Here is a 26,878-nt window from a genome sequence, read left to right as displayed (position 1 = left end):
TGTCATCCAAACAAGACGCTGCTGTTAAATCTACTGTATGTTGGGCAGGTGTGACGGCCACACTAATCATTTGAGATGACAGCAGCACTCCGGTTAACAAGGTAAAAAGAACTAGGCAGTGAGCTCCCCTCCTCCTCCTCCTCCCTCTAGTAGGTTAAGACCGACCAGACAGAGCTAATGGAGGAGCAACAGGGAATGACAGTGGTCGGCTCGGACCGGGTTGGAGATGCCAGATATGGGAGGGACGGTGAGGAGGGAGGCCATTAGCAGATAAATCCATAAAATTAACAAAGAAGGGAGGGGCGGGCGGAGAGCAGGAAGAAGGAGTGGTGCTGTAGAACGGCTCTGTCGGGGACAGAGCGTGGTGCTTCTTTGTTTTTTCTAGTCAGTCAACCAAAAACAACTGTTGTCAGCTGAGTATAATCCAGAACAACAATGAGGATAAAAACACTGCTGTAAAGAGGTGGCTGTTGACATACTGTGGGAGCACTAAAGCCCTGCTGTGGCTCCTGATGAAGAAAGCCACTTTGACCTTCAGCTGTCACCAACTTCAGTTCTTTCTCAAACTAACAACGTGACCCCGGGGCTTCAAACAGCCGAATGTGGCCTTTAATGCATGTTCACTGCCTTTGGTACAAAGCAGCTCGCCTCTTCCTCCCATCAATGCAACCAGTACAGAGCCAGGCTGTTGCTCTGTGCTAAAAACAGCCGTGCCACTCAGGAAGATCAAACTATCCAATGGGTACGCACTCCTGTGCTGTTGCTAGGCCCCCCTCTCTCTTTCTCTCCCTCTCCATCTCCCTCCTGCTCTGGAGGACATAACACAGAAAAATGGCTGAATAATAAATTCTAACTCAATAAACGAGGAGACAGCAGCTGCACTCAGACAGAAAGCCCCTTGTCTGGGTCTCACTTTTTCGCTGCAGGAAAGCTGGTCGAGCAAAACGTCTCGCAAACATGCATGCGGCCAGACGCATACACACACACACACACACACACACACGCCAAACACAGCGACAGTCTATTCTCAATTTTAGCACAATCGTCCATTGATAGTCGGAGCCCTTTTAAAATACTGTAAAGCATCATCACTTCTCAGATTGTTAGTTTTTCTGCTGCCTGTGAGTAGTGCTAGTGTTGTGGTTCTGTGGAAAGAGGATGAGAGTCAAGAGAGCAGCTGCAGTGGCGTTGAGGCGGCAGCACGACCGACTAGCCCACATCAGCGGTGGAGGGACGGACTGTCAGCAAAGTGGCTTTATGAGAAATTACGCCTGAGTGGAGAAAATAAATATCCTTAAAACCAGAAGACACTGGCGTCAATATATGATATCTATTTCTGCTCAGGCATCAACGTGTCACATTACCAGATTGAAATTAGGGCTGGGCAACATGACGATACACATAATGAGACAATAGAAATTTGTCATAGATATTTCTATATCATTTATACAGTGGTAACTATCTCTTTAAAATCACGGGCTGTATTAGGTTATTATAGCAACGTTAGAAATAAATTAGTGAGACTGATTTATGACAACATAAAATTTACAAGCTTTTTGCGTCAACGTATTAAAGTACCTTGATTGGGCGTCACGGTGGCGTCTTCCCCCTTTCTCTCTACTCACATTTCCTGTCTGCTTCTCGAATGTTTACTGTCTAATTAAGATGCCAAAAAAATAACCTTGATTCGTCCAGTATTTAATTCACCGTATAAGCTAAAAACATATTAGATATTTTATCTATTTTACTGTTATTTTCTAAGTTTTATAATTTTCTAAGTTTTAATAATAATAACAATAATAATTTGTTTTATTTATAAAGCGCTTTTCAAGATACTCAAAGACGCTTTACACACTGTATATCATGATAAACAGTATATACTGCTATGATGAAATGAATTGACCTATAACATGATACAAAATTTGATCCATAACGCCCAGCCCTAATTGCAATGCATCACTTCCGACTGCATGACGACGATCAAAAAAATTTCAGCTCACATGTTTCGGAAATCACTCTGAGAGGGACCTGGTTTTAAATTTGTTTTGTATTTATAATACGGAAAACAAAATTGTAAATCATATTTTGCAATATTAGAATTCTACACCACATTTACAGTGACATAAAATAATGATAATAAGGACTTGTCTGTATCAGCCGATGCTAGAAGGATGTAAAGATAAATTTAGAAGATTTCTATCAATAGCTCTGTGAAATGTAAACAGAGGTAAATAGGGTGGACCAGCTGACAAAGTTGGTATCTGTGTGTGTTTATGTGTCGGTGTATGTCTCTACAAGCTGGCACCACTTTTACTTCAGTGATTGTACAGTATTATGTAGCATCAGCTGACCTGACACAGACCACAGGGCATGTGTCACAACAAACAAGAGATGTATGCCAAGGACTGATGATGAGTGACATGTCTGTGGCGTTGTTACCTTGAGTGAGTCAAAGCAGGCGATGACTCGGCCATTCTCCACATGGCAGCTCCGGGAGGGGTGGGCGAACTTGCACTCGGCGTCAGGCCGCGAGCAGGTGCCTCTCTGAAACTCACGACACACTTCCAGGGTCAGCCATTTGGTGTCCCGTCCCATGGTCATGCTGACAGCCATCACAGACAAACACTGAGCAGCGGTGGGGGGGCAGACGTACAGAAAACTGTCTGATGAGGGTGACTAATAGTGACGCAAGGGGAAAAAATCCCCAGTAAAACAGAGAAGGAAATAGAAGTAAAAATATTTTCAAATGTTTCTTCAGCACAAACAGGCAGCTAGTCCTTTTGGTTGGGGGTATTTTAGGGGATGTTTATTAGTTCTTCCTGGGAAAAGTGGCAGCTGAAGTTTCTCTAGGGTGAGATAGATTGGGTTGACTGTAAGCAGAGGCCAGCTCTGTCTCGAAAAAAAAGAAAAAGGAGAAAAAACAGACACTACTCTGAGGACATTGCTCCTGGCATGCTTGGATATGTCGCTGAGACAGACACTGTTCAAGGAGAGGGAGGCACGAGACAACTCTGTCTATAGCCCTCTGCCCTGCCTCCGAGTGCCTGCGCCTTCACCTGGCCACCGGATCAACTGACACCCACCGTAAGTCACTGTTACATTCACGTCAACATGGCCAAGGCTGTGGCAGTTGCTGTAGTACTAGTTATCTTTTGACTGCTTGACAAACTAAAAGGAAAGAAAAAAAAGCAGAACCTTATAAGGATGGCGTCCTTGCACTGATGAGACGAGGCGGCGGCTCAGCTCAGGGTATGCGGGGACTGCAGCTCAGCAGCATGGGATGGATGACTCTGTGGCTGTCAGGATAAAATATAGCCTCCATTCAGGGCCAAACACACACTGGGCTCCGTCCTGCTCTCATCCAGGAGAAGACAGCAGCGCAGCAGCTAAACAGCAGCAGACGACCCCCTCGCAGTAGGCACTTTGGAGTTCCACTTCTTCCTCTTACTTCAGCCTCTTTCTCATCTCTCCTTCCCTTATTCTTCTGTTGTCATCCTCCTCCTCACTGACCTCTCTTCAGCATGTCCTTGCTTGTTGCCAAACCCCTGCTGTAGACCGTAAAAGCAGAAAAACAAACATCAATTTAAAACCTTAACAAAATGGCAGCCTGTTGAAGAGAGAAGAAGAGGTTTAAAAATGCAGCGTTAATGTAAAGCTATAACCTTGTGTGGAGCTTGTTTCAAGGCTAAACGGAGGGTGATGAGGACCACGAGGCAGGAGGGAGGAAGGGAACAAGCCAAAGAGAATAGAGCGAGGACAAACAAATAAGGGAGCAGAGCATACGGGAGGGAGTGAGGCAGCAATGAACAGGAAAGGGCAAGCTATGTCTTGATTAAGTGATACAACAGAGAGAGAGAGAGAGGGAGGGAGAGAGAGAGAGAGAGAGAGAGAGGGGATGGAGCGAGATTGCAGGCAGGACAGAGACGTCACTTCAACTCCCCTGAGCTCTACGGAGCAGAAAGTAATTGACTGACTTGACATGAATCATACTGCAATATAGTGTGAGAAGCAGTGTCCTTGAAAAGGCACATGCTGGCACGTGTGTTCGTCACCAGTAATTCGCGACTACGGCAGAGAGTTATTAATGTGGAAAGAAGAAGAAAAAAGGAGAGACAAGGCAGAAAGAGAAGGGGTAGTTCTTCACAACTGCAGCTGCTGTGCTCAATGCCAGGCTGCAGCCAATTGGACAGACTTTTGCAGGCAGGCAGAGCATGTCACCGGCCAATGACAGAGCAGTTTCCACAGCGGCTCCTCCCTCCACAGAGCCCGTCCTTGTTCCTCCCAGGCTTTTTTCACTGGCACAGCACAGTCATGGCTGAGCCACATGCTGATTTTTCAAACTGTACAAGAACTCTGAAGTGACTCCAAAGAGCTTTGTCTTCTTACAGATGTGCAGGAGCAAGTTGTGCCTTATTCAGACGGTGGAGTCTCCTGTAGTGTGATGCAAGGAGAATGCGTGCAGCCTGCTGCTGTGTGGCTCAGTGTGAGAGGGAGTAGGGTGACGTGTCTGGACACTAACTGAATACAGATAACAATCAGTGAGGTGGCCCAATAAAGATACACACAGAGGAGAAACTACAATTTAGCTTCCGAGGGGAAGGCAAAGTCCAAACTGCATTTTGGACATAGGAAATTTTTAAGAAAAAGGAGGGCTAGCCTATATAAAACATGAGGAGGTTTTACATTAATGCACAATGAAGTGAAGTGAATAAATAATAGGCTAGATGCAGGAGAGAAGGAGTACAAAAAAATAGGAGGAGGAGAGGGGGTTGGAGCAGATATTATCAGTCCCTGTGTCTGATGGCAGCAGACACAGACGGAGGAAGCGGCGGGGGGGAGAGTGTGAGGCAACGAGAGTGTGTGTGTGTGTGTGTGTGAGAGAGCATGCAGATAGACAACCCAGAAGGAGAACACTGCAGTGGAGTGGGAGAAGGAGGGATAGGGGGAGGTGGGAACCGAATTGATACACCCACCTTCAAACACAAGAACAAAGACACATCCCAGCCAAAAAAAAAAGGCAGGAATGAGAGATGAGCAGGTACAGCAATTGCTTTGCTTATTATGCTTGTCTGTGCCTCTTCCTCCTCCTCCTCCTCCTCCTCCTCCTCTTCCTCCTCTCAGCCTACCTGCAGATCGATAGAAACTTTTCTCAGGGGGACAAAACAAGCACTCCTCCTGCAGCTTTGCCTGTCCTGCATTCAGGTCCACATCAGAGTCAAGCGCCCTTGCTTACGCATGCCCTGACGACGCAGCTCAGCAATATGCAACCCGCATCATCAAAACGCTCCTCAGCCAACGCTCCTCACTCGCCTCTCCTCTCCTCACTCTCGCCACACCAGACACCAAATGGCGCACAGTTGCCATTACAACTGTTCTTGGAAAGCGACGTGGCAGATACTGGCTCTCCTACAAAGCCCTTTCAGTTTATACCGCGCCCTGTACATTTGAATATACACAGCAATGACCTTTCACTTGCTAAAATACTACGCTGCGATGACTCTGCTTTCCAGGCGTTTCACCCTTCTGAAAATTTCACCAAGTTGTTTAACCAAGCCTTTCCTTGTCACCTTTGCCTCTGGCGTCTATCAGGGCCTTTACGGATACTGGAAGACAATGGGGGCTGTTAAAAATAGAGAAATCACGCCATGCCCACATGGGGTTTGTGTTTGTTTCAGTGTGTTGATAGAACAGACAGAACGACACGTGAGCTCTATTAGCGAGCTTGTAGATCTGACATTTCAGACAACACAGGAGGGAAGTTTTATGAATGGGTTACACAAAAGTGGGTGTAACCACTTTATATCTGAATACAGAAAATGAAAGAACTCGGAAAGAAAAGAGGAACAAAACTTGCACTTAGGTTAAACTATTACATAAAAAAGCAGTCAACCTACCAGGAGTTTTGATTGACTCTGCTGTGTAAGTACACGGTGGGACTAATCTGTGCATTAGTCAATGAATAATTCAGCAGCAGCGGTAGGCCAATATCACCACCTGCACTGCCATCTTTACAAAAGACGTAGAATTTCACTTTACATCCAAGATATGCACCTCGAGTCACTGAGCATTAAAGATAAAAAACATACAGATGACTTGCATTTAATGGATGTTTTACATCCTCATCTGCTGTCTTTTTTTAGGAGACGCTACTCCTTAGAAACGGAGACCCTTCAGTTCTGAATGAAACATCAACTGCCAAGCTGCAATATTGCACAACACTACCTACCACAGCAGAAGATAAACACATGAAGAGACCAAATGACACATGAAAATAACAAACAGACAAGGATCAGATAATTAAGAGGCAAATGACGTGATAGGATACAAGTGAGGAAAAAGAATGGAAAGTTCAGCTTGAAGTACTGTTACAGCTAAATATTGATCAAAAGTGCTGTTCGAGAGACAGAGGCTTGATGCTACATGCTTGAGGCTGCATTATTGTGCAGTCACAGCCCACACACACACCACAGCGATCCTGGTGCTGTGCTTCACAACGCTGATGAATGGGATAAAGCTTCTAACGATTAAAAATAGTGAAAAAAGTGACCATCATTATGTCTTCAAATAGCTTGCTTTATCTGACCAGTCATCCAAAAGCAATAGATATCGTGTCTAATATCATATATGACAAAGACAAACAGCTAATCCTCACATTTAGGAAGCTGGCAGCAGAAAATTATGAGAGAAACACTTAACTGATAATGAAAATAGTTGCCAATTAACTTAGTTGACTCAATTAATTGACAAATTGTTTCAGCTCTGACACACAGATCCGCTCAGACGTTCGAACCACAACTCTCGACTGTGTTTCCTCCTTTGCTTATATAGAAAGTGTACATTTTGTCCAGAAACAATCTTGGCCTACTGAACTTGTTTGACCTTTACGCTGCAGCATAAACAGTCATTTGCAAGGATGCAGCACGGTGAATAAATATAGAGCGCCCCACTTATAACATTCATTATGCTGCTGCCTGTCCTCCAGGTGTCTGCAGTGAGAAGAGGGGCTCCAGCAGTCAGTAGGTGGGGGTCAACGTGTAGGTGGAACAGGATGTAGGAGGTGGAGGGAGGGTGGGGGGGAATATAAGGAGGACAGATGGGGGTTGGCTGCTGTTGACTCCAGCGCACTGCGTCCCTCATCAAACACAGTGCACCAAAGGGCTACCGACAGTGTAACCTTCACCGGAGCTCTGACGTCTGCATTGTGGCAGGTGTGTAGCCTGGGTGCCACCTCGACAGACAGCCCTGCGCCTTATCTGCTGACATTAATAGATAGCCTTATACCAATAAAACTGTAACATGTCAGCCTCGCATTCAGCAAAAGGCAGGGTGACACATTAAAGCTAAAACAATTGACAATAGTCAGTTCCTTTATACAGGAACGACATTTATACAGGAACAACATATGGGTACCTGACTACTGTTTCAAGACAGATTATTTCTCCTCTTAGATAGTTTCCCTTCCTTTTCATTTTTGCACAGTCATTGTGTAAGCAGGGAAAGAGTCCTGAAACTTGAATTTCTCGCCAGTGGTTGATGGCAATTTTAATGTTTTAAAAATTTTGTTGCACTTATTGTGAATTGCTGCAGATAAAGCGGATTGGGTGAGTGGAAAAGTCAATAGTTATAGGCTAATACAGCTGGTTGACAGAGAGAACAAAATAATGATAAAAGAAGAAAAAGGTTGAAGAAAAAGAGTTCAAGCTGAACTTCAAGCACTCAAACGAAACGATATGTTAATGTGTAGAAATCTAGCTTGCAAGCAAGAACGTTGGGTAAATAATACGTATACGGGAAAGTAATGTTTTATAGGCTAATACAGCAGAGAGAACGAGAGAACAAAAGGATCATGCAACTACTGAGCTCAGCATTTCATGTACTGGGGAAAGCCAGCGAGGGATTTTGTGTTACTTTTTGGTTTCGTATAAGAATCTCTGGAGTTTTCTGTGGGAATTTTATTTTTAATGTGGAGTTTCCCCCCATTCCCCAAAAGCCTGGTGAATTCCTTTTTTTGTAGTCACAGGTAGTTATATAACAAACACTTGAAGCTCTGAAAACACACAACGCTGTTCTCCATCTAAAAACGATCTGCGTTCTCCAGTCCGCCAAACAGACAACTCTGTTTGAGAGCAGTGACAAGGACGAGAGCAAAAAACAGGATAACATCAATGACCAGGTGATTGATTAAAAAGCACAAGGTGGAAGATCCATAAATCACAATGAGAGTGAAAGCCAGCAGCCTGGAGGGAGGGCGCAAAGTAATTAGGTTAAGTATCAGTAATCCTTTCAGCTCATTAAAGCACCACAGCTCTCATTCAATCAAACATACACCAAACCTATCCCATCATACAGGACGATATAGCTGACACACAGCACGAATACTTTGTACAATTCAGCTTAACTTGGCTGCTGAACTTTTTAACTCGGACAAGAACAAAGAGTAGGGCCTTGCAGCTTTCATTTTACTTCACCATAACACTTGAGCTTGGAGTTTCACATCCCTGTACTAAGATCTTGAAAGTAGATGTTATAGCTAAGCTAATTACATACTGCCTGCATGACATTTTTGATTTATTATTGCTGCTACATTATTGTTGGATGGTTTTATCTGCACCGCAAAAGATGCATCATCCCAAGCGGGCAGTTAATGTGTATCTAAATGAGAGAAATGAAAACAGGTTATGTGGGAAATGTGGTGTATGCCTGTATGTGTGCGTGTGTGTGTGCGTGTTGGTCGGTTTACCACTGTTTATATTAAGAACAGCAAAACTAGCTAGACTGGTGCAGAGTCCACAGCCTGGAGGGAGCGTGAACTTGTCATGACTGGCTGTATCGTTAAGTGAGCCAAGACGATGGCAATCCATCCATTAGAGATGCATATATGTAGGCAAGTAGTGACAACACAGTGTGTCATGGTGGCTGGAGTGTCTGACCCTTGGGGGTGGGGGGGGACAAGGACAAGACTCCCTGCACTGACTGAAAGCAAAGGAGGCTGGGTGAAAAATCCCCTCATAGACCAGGATGCAACCTGCAGGTGTGTTCTTCACCTCTGCCAGCTATAATGGATATAAAGTCAACATTACAGTGAACAGAGTACATCAGAAAGTGATTTCACATTGATTTTTTTTTAGCTCTCAGCTTTGTGGCATGACAGCTGAAACCAATATAAAACACCGTAAAGATAGCAAGTAAAAATTCTACATATTGCATTCAACCTAATCCCACCTTAGACAATGCACTACAATGTGACAGCAGCTTGCAACCTTATTTGTGTGCATATGCAGCACAGCGGTCATCTGTCAGCAGACCTGCCCAAAAGCAGGTTAAAATGTAAATGTTATTACTGTCGTGCAGCACGACGTGTAACACAGCAATTACGCCCCGTATTTAACAATAACAAAGGCTGCTTTTGAGCCTCCACGCAACAGGCAGGAAGGCAGAAAACACTGCTGCAACCAGGAATAAATAAAAACTCACACCTAATGTTAGCTTGAATGGGTCAGGTAGCATTAATATTGCTGCAAAGTCAACTGCGCCAGACGTGGTCATGTTCTTACCTGTTTATAGTCCAAATCGGATTCAGATTCAGATGTCTTCCCCTAAATTAACGTCGGTTAAAATGTGTATTTGGTGGTTATTTCCCCACAAAGACTCGTTATTTATCTGTTAAACACTCAGCATTGCCTTACAGTAAAAGAGGAATTAAAAAAAAACGCGCTATCTCTAGCTAGAAATAATAATACCGCGGGGTGAAAGAAAGAAGCGAGAGGTCTGGGCTGGCAGCTGAAATGTTAGCTGCGACTACATTTGCTCGAGAGTGAGCACACAGCAGAATGATTTGGGAGAAGAAGGAAAAAAAATCAAGAGGGAGGGCAAAATGGTGAGGGAGGAGTTGGGAGAAAGTGTGCGTGTGTGTGTTTGCCTTCGTTTATTGGATAACATCATTAGCAATGAGGGGAAATCAAAGTCACGACCAAAGGAGAGCAGGCAAGGTAAACTACCATGAATAAAGACGTCGCAGGTAGCGTCAGGTACAGTAACGGGCTCCGGAATTTTACACACACACACGTAACATATATAAACCGGATAAAAGACTTCATTGGATCCCTCATTATTACTGAGGGAGAAATGGCTTTTTAACTGAAGGTTCATAGTTAAACACGGTCAGATTAACGTTGGTCCCCCGAAAAGCAATCCATGGCCCAACTGTGTTCTGTCATTTAAAAAAAATTGTATATATATATATATATATATATATATATATATATATATATATATATATATATATATATATATATATATACAATTTCACTTTAAAGTGTTTTACTTTATGGAAATATAAGAATAACAGTTGGGCTAACGGTTGGGCGTTTTTCACTCTAACTGCAGCTAACGTTTACTAACGGTCAAAATTTAAACGTTAGTTAGCTAACGTCAGCCGGAAGATACATATCAATTACATATAACATATAAATTGAGGCTGCCATGTATCCATGTCATGTCTCTCAGTTAGCTATTCTAGTAAAAGATAAAATAAGTAAGTTATATTTAGTTGTTTTTTTACTTCTTACATTTAGATGTCAGCCATAATGAGAGGTGGAGGGGTGTTCTCCAGTTATTTCACCTGCTGCTAGCGATGCTAACAGTTAACACTCAAGCGCACTGTGTCGTTATTTGCTCACCTGGAAAACCGATGAATGGAAGACCCAAAAAATCAAATTATGGTAGTCATTCAAGTATTATTATAATACGGACCCTCTGTATTTGTTAGATATTTCGATATGTCTTCAGGGGCTCGTCCAAAAAAGGAAATTTATTTATTTATATGTAGTAATGGTGTTTTATGTCCGTGCTTGTTGGACTTTCAGATTTTCTGCATTAGTTTTTAAAGTTGACAGAGGCTAAATGTATTTTTTTTTAAACAAAATAACACAAAACCGAAGACTTGGTGTTTTTTTTATAGTCTAAGTCACTTTTATTCACATTTCTTATAAATTAATTAGGTGAAAAAGTCAGAAATAGTACATTTCATCTGCACCACGCGGACGACGTTATTCTCTGTACAACAGCGCCCTCTGTTGCCTAGGCGGATCAAAACTTGCATTTTTATTTCTGTGCTGTAAATTACTGTTTAACTCGGATAAAACAAAATGCATATTTTCTTGAAAACTGAAACAGTTCCACTGAAGTAAATATAATGGGATATCACTTGAAAGAGAATCCTCTTACAAATATCTTGGTTTCTGGCTTGATGACAAGCTGTGCTTCAAAAAAACATGTTAATGAACTAAGTCCTTAAAAGCAAAACTGGCATTCTTCTATCGTAATAAGGCATGTATTACCCAGAAATGCAGAAAGCAAATTGTTCAGTCAGCCTTTTTATGTGTTATGAACTATGGCGATGTTATTTGCATGCACTCACCTGCCTCTACTCTTCAACCTCTCGATGCAGTCTATCATTCTGCCCTTAGATTTATAAGTGGAGATGGCTTTAGAAAGCATCGTTGTACTATATGAGAAAGTTGGGTGGCAGTCGTTGGCAGTGAGAACAGAAAGGCACTGCATCTTATTTATTTACAAAGCACTTCTTGGCAAACTTCCTGGGTATCTCATGTCTTTTTAACTATAAAACATTGTCACACTGCACTAGGTCCCAAGACTATTTGGTCCTCGAAAATCACCACGTAAGCACTGAGACTGGGAAACTGGCTTTTAAATATTATGCTCCACACAAGTGGAACAATTGCAAAAAAAATTTAAAATTAGACAAGCTAATCCCTTTTAATCAATTTAAATCTCTTTTGGTTGAGCAATGTGTATGCATGTTTGCTTTGAATTGACGTCCCTTATGTTGATGTCTTTTACCTGTTATATAATCTGTTGATGTATACTGTAACTTTCGTGTGTTTTTATTGTTTTATATTTACTCTAATGAGGGCATCCTCGTAATAGGAAGCTTGCTCTCAATGGCCCTCCCTGTTTAAATGAAGGTACTAATAATCATAATAGTCTAATCACAATTTTAATATACATTAAAACTTATTTTTTATACTCCAGTATATTTAATGTTGACAATTACCAGCATATACGCTGCTCTCATCCCAAAACCATTTCTGGCAGTGCAACTCTACTGATAAAAAAATCATCTCTCCTTTTAACAATCCGATACCTCCATAAGATCAGGCACATTTTCAGTATATTGCTGGATCATTCTTTAAATTTTAGTTGCAGCGCTCACAGTGGATCCCCTCTATTAGGTCGCCTGAGGATCAGATTGAACAACGACTCAAATCCTATCAAACTGTATTTAAGAATAAGCTGTGGTAACAACTTTTACCTTAGTACCTCCATTCGGGAAGTTTTGATTTCATTAAAATGACTTGGGCACTCCCTGCTGGTGCTACAGAGATTTGCAAGTGTAACAATAAATAAACAATAATGCAGTCTTTCGTGTACATGATTGGACAAAAGTACATTAGGAGTTCAGTGAATGTAAAAGCATTTTTATATAAAAAGGTAGATTTGGGACACATTCAGTATTTTTACAACATTAGCAGCTATGCTACACATTGAGGTATCTATTTTTTGTTACTTAAAAGACACTTAAAAACAAGTACATTTTAAAAATGTACATATTTCAGACAAGACAACAGTTTAGCAAACATACAGATTGGTAATCACAAACAGTAGCATATTTTCTGATTAAAATAAGATTAACATTGTTTCTTCTAACAAAGAAAATATAAACATCCCCTTGTTTCAAGCTACATCACAAGAGTTCAGATGTGTGTAATGACAACAATCACTGATGGCAGGGAGCTACACCAGCCTTTCTTTCTGTCAAGGACATGTGTCCATTGTGAATGTCATTTGTGGCAAAAAAAATATACAATCATTATCAATAAATAAATGTGTGTCATTTAAAACAGTCCATGGTGAGAAAAAAGAAAATTCAGTGGAAGGCATATAATAAAATAACTTGGATTATTAACAATAGACAAGGCAGAGCTCACTCAGTATTAAGACACCAAACTGCTTGTTCCTGTTACTACCACTGTTCCACGTTGTCCATGTAGTCCTCCATGGTGCCGTTCTCATCTAGGTCCCACCAGTCTGGGAGCAGTGCTTCAGACTCCACACTGTCTTCATCAGCTTTGCCCCTCTGGTTCTCCTCAGTTACTAGAGAGTGGCTGTCACCTAGGCGGGTTGTTTCCGTGGGCTTTAGCTGCCTCCCTTGCTTCATTGTGAGCCTTCCACGGAGCCGCCTCCTCTCCTGCTGCCGCCTCTCCCTGGCTTGCCTGCGCTCCTGCTGCCTCGCCACCTGGAAACGCTGCAGGAAAAGGTCCCGGGCGTACTCGTACAGCTCTACGTCCCATCGGTTTAGCTGGCGGATTCTGTGTTGCGTCTCAGAAGGTACCTCAACACTGGAGGCGCGTGTGCCGTTCAGCTGTGTGAACGGTGCAATGAACTCCAAATTGAAGGTACGTTCAAAAAGGTACTGGGTCTTACGCTGGTACTCGGTCAGTCCAAAGAAGGCCATGCCACGTAGGTTACGTTTAGCGCTCTCCAGAAGTAATGCCCAGCGCTCTTCCTCACTCATGGCAGAGACATTGTAGCAACCCACCAGGCTGAGATCAGCCAGCATGCGGGTCTGCCGGTTGTTGGCCAAGTTGTAGGGGCAGTCCATGAACTCCTGCAAGGAGCAACCTGACCAGTCATCCCCTGAGTAGCAGCTCGGAAGCTCAGACAGTGTTGGTGAACGTCCATCACACACGTGTAAGGAGGCCTTCCATGTGGCACCGCGTTGCACGTGACGCCACTCGCTTAGGTAGCGTGATACTGGATCTCTTAGGATAGTTATATAATAATAGTTCCTACTGGAGAGGAAAAAGAGGACATTAGGTTTGTAATATGCCAACTCAAAGATCCACAATGTCACTACAATTAATTTTTGACTGTTAAGTCACAACCAAAGCAAAAGCTCAGAGTACAGTAGATACCATTTTACAAGAAGCAGTCACTAAGATGGCAGAGAGAAGGCAGTGTAAAAGACAGAAAACTGACATTTTTACCCGGTAAACTCAAAATCAGAAAAAGAGACAGTAGATAGTAGAAAAAAACAGTCTTTCTGCAATTAGTCATAGATTTTTCATGTTGATTTTTTCATGTGCATATACTCAGTGAAGTATCATGTTAGAACCAGTTGGGTTCGTGTTGGTCAGATTCACACTGAGGATGGAGTTGAATAGATCAATCAAATGAACATCTGTCACTTTGATATAGGTCAAGCTACCATCCAGCCTGACCTGGTTCATCTGTACCATAAAATATGTATGTTAACAGCTGTAGCAATCCATGTAATATCAAAACATTTTGACCTGTACTTTACTTTTTTTTTTTTACATCCCTGCGGTGCATACATTTGTGCAAAACTGAAATCACTTCATTATATTATGGAAATAAACATTATTTGAGCATTAGGAGTATATTTTCCTCTTCAGTAAAGATGACCTTATGATATATTATAGATGATTATCTTGCAGCGTATTGCATGGTGCTCAACTGTATAATCTTAAAGATATAGTATGTAGGATTAGGCAATATATTGATATTATACCGATATCGTGAGATACGAGACTAAATATCTTCTTAGATATTGTAATATCATAATATATGGCATAAGTGTTGCGTTTTCCTGGTTTTAAAAGCTGCATCACAATGAAGTGATGTAATTTTCTAAACTTACCAGACTGTTCTAGCCGTTCTATTATTTGTCTTTACCTACTTAGTCATTATATCCACATTACTGATGATTATCAAAAATGTCCTTGTGAAAATATTTTGTGAAAGCACCAGTAGTCATCCCTACAATATTGTTGCAATATCGATATCAAGGAATTTGGTCCAAATTATTGTGATATATGATTTTGTGATTGTATGTCACCAGTTCCCCTATGATCCCCACCCAAGCCTCCCTCCTTTCTTCACTAACCTCGGCAGGTTCCTAGGATTCTCCCGTGAGTCCATGCGCGACGGGACGCAGCTGGTCAGCTCAGTCCAGTCCGCATGAAGCCCGCAGCTCCAGCCGGTAGAGAAACGGGAAAAGAGCCAAGTTTCCTTTTTACCTGGCCGATAACAAGTACATTTCTTCTGACCTGCGTGGCACTCGCAGGGCCTCTCCAGCTGAATATTCCGCACCAGGTGACGACCAAACGTGGTGCCGCCTGTCTTTTGAATGTGCAGAAACACTATGACATCGTCTCCTTTGATGTTGAAGTCTACACCGCGATTTAAGTCCGCTTTGGTGAAGTTGAAGCGAGGGATAAAGCGGACCAGAGCGCCGTCCTCTGCGATGTAGGGATCCTTTTGGAGCCCGTTTTGGTTTTCATTGCTCCGGGAACCAGTTGCACTGCCCACCTTAAACCAGGATCCCAGCTGGTGCAGCACCTGGCACTCAGACCTGCTGGGACACACATACTGGATCATAATGACGCCAGAGAGCAACACCATGAACAGGACGATCAGGAGGCGGTGGTGGCTGCTGCTGCTGCTGGACTTCTCATCCATCTTCCCGGGACGGACAGAAAAACATCACTCAGGCAGTCCCGGGCCCCTGCCTCGGCTGGGGAACGTCTGGGACTAATGTTTATGAGGCCACCTAAAAAAAAGCGAAAACAATAACAATGCAGCTGCTAGCCAGCTAACGTTAGCTAGTGTCGACTGAGGCTCAGTAAAACGGGCGACATGTCATTGTAATATTTGCTGTATTGTAAGCAAAAACGCGCAGAGGTCTCACAGCAGACAGACACGTTGTTTTGGCAGTTTTGGCTGTGGCATTGGTTTTTTTTCTCTCAACAAAGCGATAGTCTTTCTTGCCAGCGTTAGATCGGCGTCCACTGGCGTCGATTCTTGACCTTTTCTTCCCAGCAGCCTCTGCGCTGAATGTGGGAGCGAAAATTACGTCAGCGTAACGTACGGGACGTTTCATTAGTCCGTAGTCATGGAGACACAAAGTCAACCTAACTGACGGTTCAAGCTGTTTCAAGCGATATCGGTCCAGTAATTACTGTTAATCAATTCATATCATATTTGAAATGTTCAGACGCTGTCCTTTAGTGTTTGTGTATAAATTTGACGTGCGCATATTGCGGTTTTTATCGCCGAAATAGCTCAGTTGGGAGAGCGTTAGACTGAAGATCTAAAGGTCCCTGGTTCGATCCCGGGTTTCGGCATTTTGACACAGCGAACAAAACCGGTATTTTCAATAAAGACGTATAATCGATAATCGTCAATTATTGGTGGGCAGCGTTGCTTTATCAGAATCTGTTTTATTAGTGAAGTATGCAAGCATACGGGCGCCCTGATGGCCGATGTATCAACGCAGAAGTAATGTGGGGTAACGACTGTACGTCGCTGCTATGGAAACGGTCATCTGTGTCTGTTCGTTGCTGTGACGTGAACGGCCCAGTTTTATAACGTTTACAATCAGACGTCACGGATTCTTTTGCAAGTTGCATCCAGTCTCGATGCGAATAATTGATCTGAACTGGCTTTAATGGTTCAGGCGCATAACATAAAAACATGGTTCGATTCCCGGCCGGGGCACCCCCCGCTGCAAATATTAGAAAGTGACGTGCAGGGATTACATGAGGGATGTAACATGTAAAATCCAGTTGGATTACGATACATTTCAGCTGTTTAGTAGGGCAACAACTTCTGCATGATTGATTGTGGTCAGGATTTTTATAACTTTCTGGTTTAATGTCAATTTTTTCCTCTGGTATCATGCTCTTGCAGTAAAGCTGCAGCAATATGCCTCTTATCTCTGTTTTTTTTTTCTGGGAATATGCACACCTGAATTAGAGTTTACATTTTAGACAGTGGGTTTTTAAACAGCAGAAACCAATATTTGTTTAGACTCATTGTCTTCAAATGTGATCAGTTTCAAGGTCAAGAAAAGTGAACAAATACATAGAGTAACGAAATATCAATTGAACATTTCTTCCCCTCCAGAATTTATTCCTGGTGGATAGAGAAAATTGTACAGCTTTTCAAACAAAAATAACAACAAAATATACATATATACATAAACTACAAACTATACTTACTTTTTTCTAAGCTCTTCCTTATTATTTGGGGACGGTGAGTCTACTTGGATGACCTCAGTATTTTTCTCAGTATCTTGGCTATAGCCCTGTCTCCTGAATAGTATCAGTAACACTGCAAATCAAAAGCACCTGTACATTGAGGGTTGTCTCAACACCTATATTATTACAGTTTTAAACATTTATGATAATGATATTATGTTAAAAAAATGTAGTGATAGGAGATAAACTAGCATACAGTCTTGTTAATTCAGTTCCTGTTCTTTTCCATATGTAGACCCATGAACTCCACAGTCCATTTTTAAATCCTAAGTCCCTTTGTCAAAAATGAAAATGAAAGTCCACACTTTTATAAACAAAATAGCATTGTTGCAAATAGCATTCAGAGTAAACAACCTATGTGGCCAAAATGGCTTAATACAACAAATTTGTGCAGAAAAAAACAACATTTCAAATTCATAAAATTGACAATTAATAACCAGTTAAATTAATTATCTACTTCATTCCCAGTGCATTCAGTACATTTCCATACAGTTGAGCTACATCTGGTCTTGGCCTTGTTTGTAATGGAAACCTGCCCTATATAGCAGCCTCATGATCCTCATAATGTTCCAATTTAATTAAGTGGTACAGACACTGCGTCCATTCAGTTCTGATGTAATTCACTCTGGAAACTTGGCTTCAGCAAGTACCCCATTAAGTGTTCATCTGTCCCTGAAGGCGAGCTTTCACTATTTAGTCTATTTGTTCAACAATTCACTGTCTTTTGGCCGATGATCATGATTGATATGGTCAGGATTTTTATAACTTTCTCACTTAATGTGAATTTTTTCCCGTATTATCGTGCTCTCGTAGCTCTTGCAGTAGAGCTGCAGCAATATGCCTCTTATCTCTAGTTACCACATGTTACCACATGTCTTATTTCTTTGTTAGCTTTCAATAAGATGTTTTAGAGGTTTTAGAAGTTGAATACACTATTTATTATTTAATTTCATATAAATCATGCCTGTAGAGTAAATACTACAGTAATACTGTGAGTCCTATGTGGTGTTTTCATTAATTTACCTCCTGCATTGTGACAATTATAGTATTGACAATTGCTTGTATGATATCCTATGATTTTATTAAAATAATATTTTACATTATTTATATTTTTATGGAACTTTTTTCCGAGTATGCGTTGACAAATACTTTGGTACAGATTTATAGTTTTGAGCTTAATGTTAATGGTCATTTGTACTTGTAGTTTATGCAGTAGATTACAGATAGTTGAATCTTTTGCACCTTGTTTTAGTTCCACAGTTTGTGTTTTAGCTCCGTCAGTGTTTTTAATGTTCTGTTGTCTGCATATCATGAAAGCTGAAGACATGTCTACATAATATGAGCTGATTTGAGAGACTATGGTTTATCAGGGTGGTAGTGGTGGGGTGGACGGATGCCTTTGTCTGTCACACAGGGAAGAATTTCACCACAGCTCCACCCCACATTCCTCTACCAGTGGCATCCAACTGGGACTCCTATGAAGCCATTAAGAACATGCTATGGACCAAGGTTTTTGTAGTATGATGTTAAACTACACTAGACCTCAGTAAGCTGAATTCACATGGTGTCCCAGGATCTCATTCAGTGGCTGTAATGAAAATTAGCATGACTCTTCTTAGTCATGACTTTTACAGGATATGTAAAAATGATTTTAAAAGTGTTAAATATGGGCAACAAGACGGCAAATCTAGTGTTTCTTTTATAATTTAATTATTAGGCCTAAAAGTGTATCATTAGCAATTTGTAGTTTAAAATGTCTGCAGGTTTATCCAAAAGCTGAAAAGAAAAATGTTGCATTTTGACTAAACCAGACTGACACAATTAGGATAAAGAAGGTATAATTTTAGCCCTGCTGCCTCCTCACAGTACAGCACAGAGCTGTTGAACCGGACATGACTGTCGATTGGCGTCATTGATCAGGTCCTTCATCAGTCAGAACCATCCAGAGAATCAATCTGTCTGCAGGCTGATTAAATCCTCTGCATGAGCAGACAAAAAGAGGCCAGTTGGTTTAAAAAAAAACAAAAAAACAGACGTGACGTCGCGGCGTGCACGTCATCAAGGATCGTTTATTAAAGGAAGATGACTCACTCGACTCAAAACTGAAAAACAAAACGAAGTGGCGTCTTCCAGGTTCGCCACTTTCGACCTTTCACTAAATAACAATGATTATTATCGGTTTTGGATGATATTTTCCCAATGGACCCCCCTTTAGAATTAATTTAAGTAAATAGAAGTAGTAATAATAAGAGTAGTAATACTGTTATTGCACCCACCAAGAAGGTGAAGGTTGTTTGTCTCCTAGTTAACAAAATATCTCAAAAACCTGTCGACAAATTTATTTATTTTTTAATTGCAGACCATAGATGTCACCATGTTTGTTTTTTCATTTATTTATTTTGTTTAATGGTGCGGTTCTGATCCAGTATAAATTTTAACATTTATACTGGACATTTTGCCTCATTACGCATAACTCTGAGCAATATCCTATATTTTACTAAATTTAGCTGCAGTAATGAGTGGAATATAATATTCCCAGATATAATTTAGATACTCTGAAAAAATCAACTTGACATCAGTCAGTTATTATGATTGTCTTTTACTCTGTGTCTTGATGCAGATCCAGATCTTTGCCCAGATCAAAAAATTGTTAACATTTTCTATTTTTAATCTAACCAGTTAAGAAGCCTTGGATGAGGTATGCACTCTCAGGGCAATCTCTGTCTACATATTTTAATGTGTTATTAAGTAAACAAATTGCTATATATAATGTTTACATTCAGTGAAAGTTGAAAGTTTTGCACTCAAAGTCGAAAGGTTATGAGGCAAGAGCTTACCATTGTCATAACAACTTGTCACACTGTACTCACCGCGGTTTTAACACACACCTGCTGGCCAATCAGAAAAGAGTATTCACCCAGACCATGGTATAATCATCAGTAATGTGAATATAATGACTAAGTGAGTAAAGGCAAACAATAATAAAACAGCTAGAACAGTCTGGTAAGTTCAGAAAATGACATCACTTTACTGTAATGCAACCTTTAAAACAGGAAAAGACTTATGCCATATCACGATATTACGATATCTAGTATCTATGTCAATATCTAGTCTTATATCACGATATTGATATAACATTGATAAATAGCCCGGCCAAACTACAAATCTAAATATAAATTTGAGTGTTAATAAACTCTGTGTGTTTATTAACAGGATATTAAATTATATAAAGTTATAATACTGTATAACCACTACTACTTCTGTTATTACGATTATTATGACAACCGATGATAATTATTCGTCCCTTTTCGTGACTCCTAGAAACCGTGTCAGAGTGAGACCTCTGTGCCTGCTGCTCCTCTGTGTTATCACCATATATGGAGGGAGTTGTGTAACGGCTGGAATGCAGAGCGACGACCCGGTCCCCGCCCTGTCATCTTTAAATACCCCGCACCGCTGAGAGCCGCTACACGGTAAAACACAAGGACATGTGCTGACATTATTGGATTTTATTTTACAGCGTGATTACCGTCACAGTTTAAGTCTTTGTTTGACTTCCGACATGGAGCTGGACCGGCGGCTATTGCTGGCTCACTGCACCGCTCACGCCCTGTCGATCGCGGCGGGCTTGCTGGTGGTCGTCCCGATGGCTCTCAACGGCTCCGCTTTCAAAGGCCGCTGCGCACTCTTCTCCACCGGCTACTGGAGGACCGAGAACCGGGCCGAGATGACGGGGGAGCCGGGAGACGTCTCTCACCTGGTGGTGCAGCAGTGGGGTCCACCGTCAGCCTGCCAGTTCGCCACATTTGTGGGTATTTTCACGGTGCTGTACGGAGCCGCGCAGGGCTGGAGGTGCCTCTTCTATCTGCACGGACGGCATGACGAGTGAGGACCAACACAAACACACAACGTTACAGTCATTATAGTGATATATGACATGTTTATTAATATTACTGACCTAATTATTACTGCAGAACTCCAGTCACTGCAACTGTAGCAGCAATATTATTAGCGGTAGTACGTGTACTACTGTATACTTTGCACCAACCCATTTGCTGCTGCAGTAGTAGTACTTTAATGGTACTTGTACATGTGTACTTTAAAGACCAGAAATAACATTTTCTCCTCAGTTTGTTTAAATTTTAAATATTTAACAACATAAATAAATACAAAACACAATTCTCCAAAGACAAAACACCCATGAAAAGGAGAAAAAGAAAATAAAAAAATAAGAACCTGTAAGAAAAACAAGGAAATTCTCCCATAGCTCATTTCTATTCGTATCATATGCCTAATCTTCTGGTTAACATCATTTCATAGGACATTGAGTTAGTAAACAAATTAATCTGCTCAGTGAAAGACCAGAAGTAACCTTGTCTATCTATGCTGTAATAATATTATATAACAATATATTGTGCTCTGCTTCTACATACAGACATTATTTTTGTTAATGTCTGTATTTTGACAAGTTTGCTACTGTGTGTGGTTAAAATGTCTTAAGTAACCTACAACAGTACAGACATGTAAACAACCCCCTGAAATTTCAAATCATAGCCTGTTCTGCATCACAGTGTTCATGGATTTTAGGGCTGCATGTAACAATTATTTTCTTGATTAATGGTTTAATTGTGATAAAATGTTCATCATAATTACATAAAGCCCAAACTGAAGTTGTCACGGCTTGAATTGCTTGTTTTATGCAGTCAGACACTGCAACCTGAGAAAGTTACATAAACGATGAATCATTTAGCAAAATAGTTGCTTTTTATTTCAGTGTCAATCATCTAATGGACTAATTATTTCAGCTCTAGTGGGCACATACGTAGTCAACATATGGCTCCTGCCACATTCAGTGTGTCTCATGGTCTGTGATGTGTGTTTCTGCTTAGCACTCTGTTTTCGTCCTTCCTGACGGTCCTGCTGAGTGTGTGTGTGCTCTTCCTGTCCGGAGGGGCCAGTGTCATCCTGTCTCTGGGTCTGGTTTCCTGGTGTGACACCGTGACTGATGCCAACACACGACCGTACAGGTAGGTTGTCGGATGGATGGTCATACATGTCGATGCTGGTTTATGACTGACAAGTTGGTCTAAGAGACTTTTGATCCCAAAATACTGATGTTAGAACTTGTGCACCTGTCTGTCCGTCAGCCACAAACCAACCAGAACCATAACAGCTTCAAACAAGGAATGACTGACATTGAATCTTCTGCCAGTATGAAATAAACAATCATTTTCATTTAGCTGATACTGATATTGATACAGGTAGAGATCTTTTATCATCTCTATATGGTACCAACTTGTGTCTAGTTTCTACCAGTAACTGTAATCATGGTTTCTGCAGTATTATCCTAATTAATTTAAGACTTTTTCAGACCTTTTTAATACATTTTTCTAAGTCATACTGTCAAAGAATGACAGAAAACCAGTAGGGACAATAAGGCTACAATTATTTATAAAGTACATCAGGGGTTCTCAGCCTTTTGTATCTTAAGGTCCACTTCTGATTGTTAGAAAATGAGGGAAAAACAACTTAACGTGACAAACAAAGGAGAAAAATAAACTGGGCTGTAAATATGTGTTATGCAACTGTCAGCTGTAATGACCAAAGTAATTATTCTGTTTACCTCAGTTAGACACTTGGACTTGCTTCTGGGAAATGAGATCGAGTCATGATGGGATGGGTGAGAGACTAACACGCAGAGCAGTGTTCACAGTTGATTTCAGTTTTATTCTTGCCTTTGAGTCACAATGGAAAACCCTGACTCACATAAATGAGTCGGGTTATGAAAGGCAACAGAAATTTGATTGCCCGCTATGACAGAGAGAGACATTGACTGGCAGCCAGCATCCAGAACGAAACAAGGTCAACGTCTGTGAGCTGAAGCTTCATTAGTTCATTGTCCAACACAGTGGACAGAGCCATGTCTTTTGAAGCAGGATCCCCAGAAAAAGGGTCCAAAATCCTCTGGGAAGTAATCAGTAAACTTTTGTGACAACTGAGTCAAATGCTGCGTTGTAGCACTGGATATGTTGACATGAGGAGAAGCTTCTGAAGTTTCACTTAGCAGTGAAAAAGTGTCAAATCATCTCTCCTTGCCTCTTCTGTTCAAGTTTTTTCTTGAATCCCTCAGTTTTGTCTGAAACCAAAAACACTGCTGATGTACATGCTGATAAAAGGACCCATCAAACAAGTGGAAGTCGATCTTTGTTGTTGTGTTTGTTATCGGCTGATTATTGAAGCCTTTCTGTGAGTGTCTGATCTCTTTATTTTTGTTTGTGTGCAGCTGTGCCGAGTCCCAGTCTGTCCCTCTTTACCTGGATGTGGACACCTCCTCCTTCTACACAGAGCTCAGTCTGGCACAGGTAGGACCACAATTTAACAAACACACACACACACATACATACAAAGTCACTCCCCCTGCTCTATAGAGCTTTATAGCATCTTTGCTATAACCAGCTCACTGGTTTTGGTTTTACGGCCCACAAGTTTTTGGTTCACTATCACTGCTCTCATCAGTGTTGTTTTCAGCTGCACCAGGCAGCTGTTTAGAGTGAAAAAGCTCTAAAAAACCCCCGTACACTACCTGCTCAGCACCAAACGGCAGACAGACAAAGTCAACAACTAGCTGGTGAACATAGTGGAGCAATTAGCAGCAACAGAGACAGATATTCTTCTCAGGAGTTGGTGGAAACCAAATCAGAGGAGAAAAGGAGAGTGAATATTGTATTTATATTTGCCAGGTAGACAGAAACACAACTCTAAATGAATGCTAATGTTTTACCGCTGGATGTGTAAATAATCGACTGTTTGATAACAAATTCGTCATAACAACTTTATAAAGTGTCAGTGTTGGTTCACAGGTGGTTGTACTGCCCCAGAGTGGCCAGAAAAAAATCAATTATTGCAGCTTTAACTGGATTAAAAACTAGAATGTTGTTGATGTGTAAAAACATCTGTGACTGCATCCTGCTACACACACTTTCACACTGACACACTCCAGCATCCACAGTCTGTACTACATAACAGTTCTGTCGCCTCTCTGCTCAGGCATCTCTGTGGTGTGTGACGGCTCTGTGGCTCACCCAGTCCATCCTGGCCTTCCTGCGGCTTTATCACTCGCACAGCCAGCACATCGGCGGGCCTTGTCTTCCCCGGGAGAAGGATCTGCTGCTGGGCTACAGTCCGTCTGAAGGCTCCGCCTCACCTCCACATCCTCCAGCAACACCCACCATCTTTGTCTAATGTGAAGTGAAGTGAAGTGGTGATTGAAGTCTTTATACTTGTCTCCACAATCTAAATTTTGTTGCATCTTTTTATTTTGGTACCTTTCATAAATGAACACGTCATGTAATGATATCTGAGCAGGGCTCAGCTTACATTACATCATTAATTAGCCCTGCATCATCCTCACCCGACACCTCACTTAAACCCAGTTTGTGTTTCTCATGCGTTATTACATTCAAGTCTGTAAGATAAGCATCTGTTATTTTCTGACAGATAAATATCCTGAGATCTTTGAAACATTTTGAAGGTCATTTAACAACAGTCTTGTCAATACAACTGAAGATACGTCCAGAATCCTCTGAGACTCCTCTAAACATCAGGATGAAAAATTATTGTGTCCGTATTTTACATCCAGGTGGCTGGAAATTAAATATATCCTCACATGTTTTGTACAACACAAAAAACATATAAACATACTGTTTATGTTTTTTAGTTTTGAATTAAAATAAAAAGTAAAGTAACATAAATTTAGACAAATATAACTGATAATAAAACAGTTTAATTTTGGCTCACAGAATACAAATTATACAATATTTGGATACATAAAGTTTGTCTTCGTTTGGATCCGTTAATAGAGTCATAACTTGGGAAGCAGGTTAAAAATCTATTTCATTTTGCTGCAGACTTAATATTTTTTAGGGTTGAACAATTTTGAAAAAGTATCTAATTAAGATTTTTTGACTGATATTGCAATTCCAATATAATTTTTGATATTAAAGGGAAAGATCATTTTTACATCATTATTCTCATTTTCATTGAATAACATTCTTAAGTGTGAAGAATATGATGTGTAATATGTTGTGTAAGCCAGAACGTCTCTGCAGCACGACTAAAATTAATTTAAAGTGGCATATGTCGTCTTTAACAAATTTATATAATTTATATTGTGCCTCCTGCAATGTGAAAATTGCAGAAGGCCATATTGCAATTTCAATTAATTGTTCAGCCCTAATATTTTTTCATCAATATGGTCAGAAGAGTCTTTGGGGATACTGGGAATATCTTCAGAATCATTCCGTTTGTCTGAAATTACATCTTTTGAAACACAAAAGCTTAGTTCTGTGACTCAAATGTAATAATAATACACACATGAGAGGCACAAACTGGAGCTGAACACAAGCTTTGTAGGGACGAAAAGGGATTTTATAGAAAGAAAAAGAAAAAAACACCCATCAGAGCAGTTAAAGTGGACGTATTCAGTGATCTAATAACAACAGTATTATTCCGAATCTGCAGCTTATCCTCCTCATTCGACTTTGTGAATTAATGCATTTAATTTACGTCACTGACGACACCTCAAGCAACCAGATGTTGTTGCTCCTACAGTCTGTCTTGAGTATATTTAATATGCATGTTTGTTTACAGTTCAGCTGAATATTTTGCACACTTGCGTCCTCATCAGGGAGAATAATTTTTTGTCGACTGTTCTGAGTGTTATATATTCAGACGGAGAACTGAGGCGCTTTTGTAGTGAAGCATGTGGTTAAGAGTGTGACTGAGCCACCATGTACGTAAAACAGGCTCACTGTGTGAGCATGACCCCGATGTTCTGTTGTGTAACGGAAAAAATCACAGCCGCTCCGTCTCTCTTCTTGTGACGATTTCTATTATGATGCTGTTTGTGTGGATGCAGCGGCTCGGAGGGCGTAAATGAAGCAGTCAAATCTTCATGTAGATAAGTAGATAAAAGGTTTGTGTGGAGGAAAGAAATACTGACTTTGCTGAGTTTTTAAACACATGATGCAAAGTCGTTCCCTGTTTGTCTTTGACCCGAGCAGCTGTAATGACACACAGACAGCGGAGCAAGAAATCTGAAGTAAAGAGAGATGAGACGGTTTTGTCGCTTGAAATGAATTTGTAATTTATGAAATGTTTTTGTATTATAACTGAAAATGGTCTTGCTTTTTACCTCTTGTACCTGTTTGTGCTCATTCATATTCCTGTTGTTGTTTTTTTGCATTTGTTTGTCTCGTTTGTCAAATAAAAAAGTTTCCCATCATGAAAAAGATTTCTGTAACAGGCTTTTGTGAAATCTTTAAAACATATTCAAACTACATAAAACTCTACAGATCAACATTTTCTATATAAACAATTGATCAAATGCCTACATTTTATGTAAAAGGGATCAATGATAGTGATAAACTCATATAATTTTCACTTTTAGCCTCTAGAGATAAAAGACAGATTTTATTTCAGGAGTTGTGTGGAGAACAAAACATATTAATCAGGTATATTAATGATGTATCGTGCCTGCTGGAAGTGAAACTTTATGCCACATTAGTCATAATTACTAAATAACATGTCAGAGGAGGATAAAGTATTATGAAATAAATAATTGAATTAAGATGAATAAATACATCTAATTTGTTTGTCTTGACTGACAGATAAAAAACTTTGTGATGACGAGTGGCATTCTGAAATAAAATACCAAAGTGGAAAAATGGGATCAT

At 40.8% G+C, this 26,878-nt stretch overlaps 3 protein-coding genes and 1 non-coding gene across 14 annotated transcripts in view; 2 read left to right on the top strand and 2 right to left on the bottom strand.

Moving 5' to 3' along the window:
• Positions 1 to 10,673, bottom strand: part of mbnl3 (muscleblind-like splicing regulator 3) — a 31,450-nt gene extending 20,777 nt beyond the window's left edge. For 2 of the 8 annotated variants that reach the window (XM_042418655.1, XM_042418653.1), the window contains exons 1-2: positions 9,555 to 9,807; positions 2,440 to 3,548 (exon numbers count right to left, since the gene is read on the bottom strand). In XM_042418655.1, the coding sequence (XP_042274589.1) occupies positions 2,440 to 2,613 (174 nt within the window). In that variant the 5' untranslated portion in view covers positions 2,614 to 3,548; positions 9,555 to 9,807. Of the gene's footprint in view, positions 1 to 2,439; positions 3,549 to 3,662; positions 3,929 to 9,554; positions 9,812 to 10,568 lie in introns of those variants that run through there. The other 6 variants (XM_042418650.1, XM_042418648.1, XM_042418656.1 and 3 more) reach the window with 6 other exon arrangements.
• zgc:153018 (Transmembrane protein 179-like) lies at positions 9,905 to 26,436 on the top strand. 3 transcript variants are annotated; one of them, XM_042418658.1, is made up of 5 exons: positions 9,905 to 9,989; positions 20,466 to 21,029; positions 22,034 to 22,171; positions 23,428 to 23,506; positions 24,192 to 26,436. In XM_042418658.1, exons 2-5 carry the CDS (start codon positions 20,707 to 20,709, stop codon positions 24,384 to 24,386), a joined length of 735 nt encoding a protein of 244 aa, XP_042274592.1. In that variant the 5' UTR covers positions 9,905 to 9,989; positions 20,466 to 20,706; the 3' UTR covers positions 24,387 to 26,436. The 3 variants fall into 3 exon arrangements, with proteins under 3 accessions (XP_042274592.1, XP_042274591.1, XP_042274593.1); XM_042418657.1 differs by having other exon boundaries at positions 9,945 to 10,028; XM_042418659.1 differs by lacking the exon at positions 9,905 to 9,989 and having other exon boundaries at positions 20,255 to 21,029.
• Positions 12,480 to 19,487, bottom strand: hs6st2 (heparan sulfate 6-O-sulfotransferase 2). 2 transcript variants are annotated; one of them, XM_042418646.1, is made up of 2 exons: positions 14,990 to 19,487; positions 12,480 to 13,871 (listed from the first exon to the last, which is right to left on the bottom strand). In XM_042418646.1, exons 1-2 carry the CDS (start codon positions 15,562 to 15,564, stop codon positions 13,046 to 13,048), a joined length of 1,401 nt encoding a protein of 466 aa, XP_042274580.1. In that variant the 5' UTR covers positions 15,565 to 19,487; the 3' UTR covers positions 12,480 to 13,045. The 2 variants fall into 2 exon arrangements, with proteins under 2 accessions (XP_042274580.1, XP_042274579.1); XM_042418645.1 differs by having other exon boundaries at positions 12,480 to 13,874; positions 14,990 to 19,486.
• trnaf-gaa lies at positions 16,157 to 16,229 on the top strand. Its single transcript has one exon. It is a non-coding gene; the product is annotated as a tRNA-Phe (tRNA).
• Positions 26,437 to 26,878: the final 442 nt, after the last annotated feature.

This window comes from Thunnus maccoyii, chromosome 8 (genome assembly GCF_910596095.1).
Source record: "Thunnus maccoyii chromosome 8, fThuMac1.1, whole genome shotgun sequence".
NCBI classification, from domain to species: Eukaryota; Metazoa; Chordata; class Actinopteri; order Scombriformes; family Scombridae; genus Thunnus; species Thunnus maccoyii.
This window is presented reverse-complemented; position numbering and strand designations above follow the sequence as displayed.